The 2121-nt window shown below is 41.7% G+C and overlaps 1 protein-coding gene across 1 annotated transcript in view; it reads left to right on the forward strand.

Moving 5' to 3' along the window:
- Positions 1–2121, forward strand: part of LOC107089388 (alpha-1,6-mannosylglycoprotein 6-beta-N-acetylglucosaminyltransferase B-like) — a 132436-nt gene that overhangs the window by 114836 nt on the left and 15479 nt on the right. The window contains exons 10-12 of the mRNA XM_015382144.1: positions 688–843; positions 1454–1600; positions 1828–1944. Coding sequence (XP_015237630.1) covers positions 688–843; positions 1454–1600; positions 1828–1944 — 420 coding nt within the window. The remainder of the gene's footprint in view (positions 1–687; positions 844–1453; positions 1601–1827; positions 1945–2121) is intronic.

Here is a 2121-nt window from a genome sequence, read left to right on the forward strand (position 1 = left end):
AAACAGTGATGTTAACATACGAATGTAATAATGTTTATTTAATTAGTCATTATAAAAGGTCTTGGTTTTAAAACAGATTCCTGAGGCATTGTTTAATGTTTGCTGCAAAGTTAACAAAGTTTTAATCTTCTACTGTTTATAATATTCGACCCTCTAAGGGGGGCTTTATCTGCCTCCCACACCCCTGGAAATATCCTCCAGGTTCGTCTTAGATGTTTTCTTATAGAGTTTCTAAAACTGGGGCCATTTATCATCAGCTGTAAACAGTGTTTCTGTATAGTTTCCCTTTAAAACAGATATTAAACCAGAAGCTTCTGGCCTATCCTGCAGCCCCATGCCAATGGATGCCTGCTCTGTTTTTCTTTATTATTTCCTCCTCAGAGGAGGAGACATGTTTTTACTCTCTGTTGGTTTTTACTGGATCAGAAAATATGCTAATGTGAACACAAGTTGTTTCTGCATCACAGAGACGTCTTTTTCTGCAGAGAGTAAATACGGCGTTAGATGCTGAGAGAAACAGACGTATTGAGATGTGTGAGGCTGACACACAGAGACGGCTCACACACAGATAAAAGAAAACAGGCTCAGATCGGTTTACTTGCTCTCAGACTCTTTAATCGTTCTCCGCTCACTGGTGGTTTTAGCGCTAATCTTTGATATCACCAGTTTTTCTTTTTTTTCCAGCAGGGCAAAGAGAGTTTCCTGGAGATCCTTCACAGGTACATGGAGGTCCACGGTACGGTTTACTATGAGACCCAGAGGCCCCCGGAGGTCCCGGCCTTCGTGAAGAACCACGGGCTGCTGCCCCAACATGAACTGCAGCAGCTGCTCCGTAAGGCCAAGGCAAGCAGCCACAGAGGCTCTGACCTCCCTCCTTTATCTATCAGTCACATTCTCACCTCCTGGTTCCTTTAATCCACAAGTTTTCTTTTCATTCACCAGATTTAGAAACAGGGACGGATTTAGGAAATTCGGGGCCCCGGGCAAAGACAGGAAGGGGGCCCTCTGCACTCAGAATACGACACATGAAACAGACCCATTTGCTGCTGTCTGTTTGGACCTTTCTGAACATGTGCAGCAAATGGACTGATCCAATATGGTGGACACTGAAGGGGGGGGGCTGAGACACACTTAATATTATCAGCGTTCTGATGGCATTTTAGCAAAAACATTTATATTAAAAACATAATTAATGAGCAGAAATAAGGAATATCTTTATAAAGCATACATGGAAACCAAGACTTATGGGGCCCCCAGGAACTTCGGGCCCTAAGCAACCGGCTGGTACTGCCGTTTTATAAATCCAATTTTCAGTTGTTTTTACTCCATTCGTCCATCAGGGCCCACAGATTAAAAGTAATCCAGAATATTTATAATGAAAACATCTCCTAAACAGAACATTCTCTGGAATGAGCTCATAAACTCATAAATATGTTGTTTTTTTTATTCCCAGCTCTTTATTGGTTTTGGGTTTCCATATGAAGGCCCCGCCCCTCTTGAAGCCATAGCCAATGGTTGCATCTTCCTGCAGCCTAAGTTCCAGCCCCCCCACAGCTCACTGAATCATGAGTTCTTCCGAGGAAAGCCTACATCTCGACAGGTGACATCATCACTGACTCTTCCTTCCAAACCGCAGTTAGGAACGAGTTTCTTTCTGTATTTTTTTAATCTTTGCTGCAGAATTAGTTTCATCTGTGAGAACTGGAGATGTGCTTTGAATGCTTTTGATCATAGTTAGTTGTTCCTACTGTGACAGGCTTTTAGAAAGAGCATTTTACAATAACTGACAATATTCAATGTGTTTAATATTTGATGCTTTTCCTGCAGGTTTTCTCCCAGCACCCTTATGCAGAGCAGTACATCGGCAGACCGCACGTCATGACGGTCGACTACAACAACTCGCTGCAGTTTGAAGCTGCCATCCAGGAAATCATGAGGACAAAGGTACAATAAGATGCATGAAATATATAATATATAAACCACTTTTCATCTTGAAGAGTCAGAAATATTTAAAAACAAGTTAGTGCATCGCATCTTTACAGCCAGCGTTATGAGTTCAATCTTCTTTCATTTATTGTTCATAGACCATTTTCCTCACTTAAACTGTTTAACTAATTGGGA

This window comes from Cyprinodon variegatus, unplaced genomic scaffold (assembly GCF_000732505.1).
Source record: "Cyprinodon variegatus isolate N-32 unplaced genomic scaffold, C_variegatus-1.0 Scaffold250, whole genome shotgun sequence".
Lineage (NCBI taxonomy): Eukaryota > Metazoa > Chordata > Actinopteri > Cyprinodontiformes > Cyprinodontidae > Cyprinodon > Cyprinodon variegatus.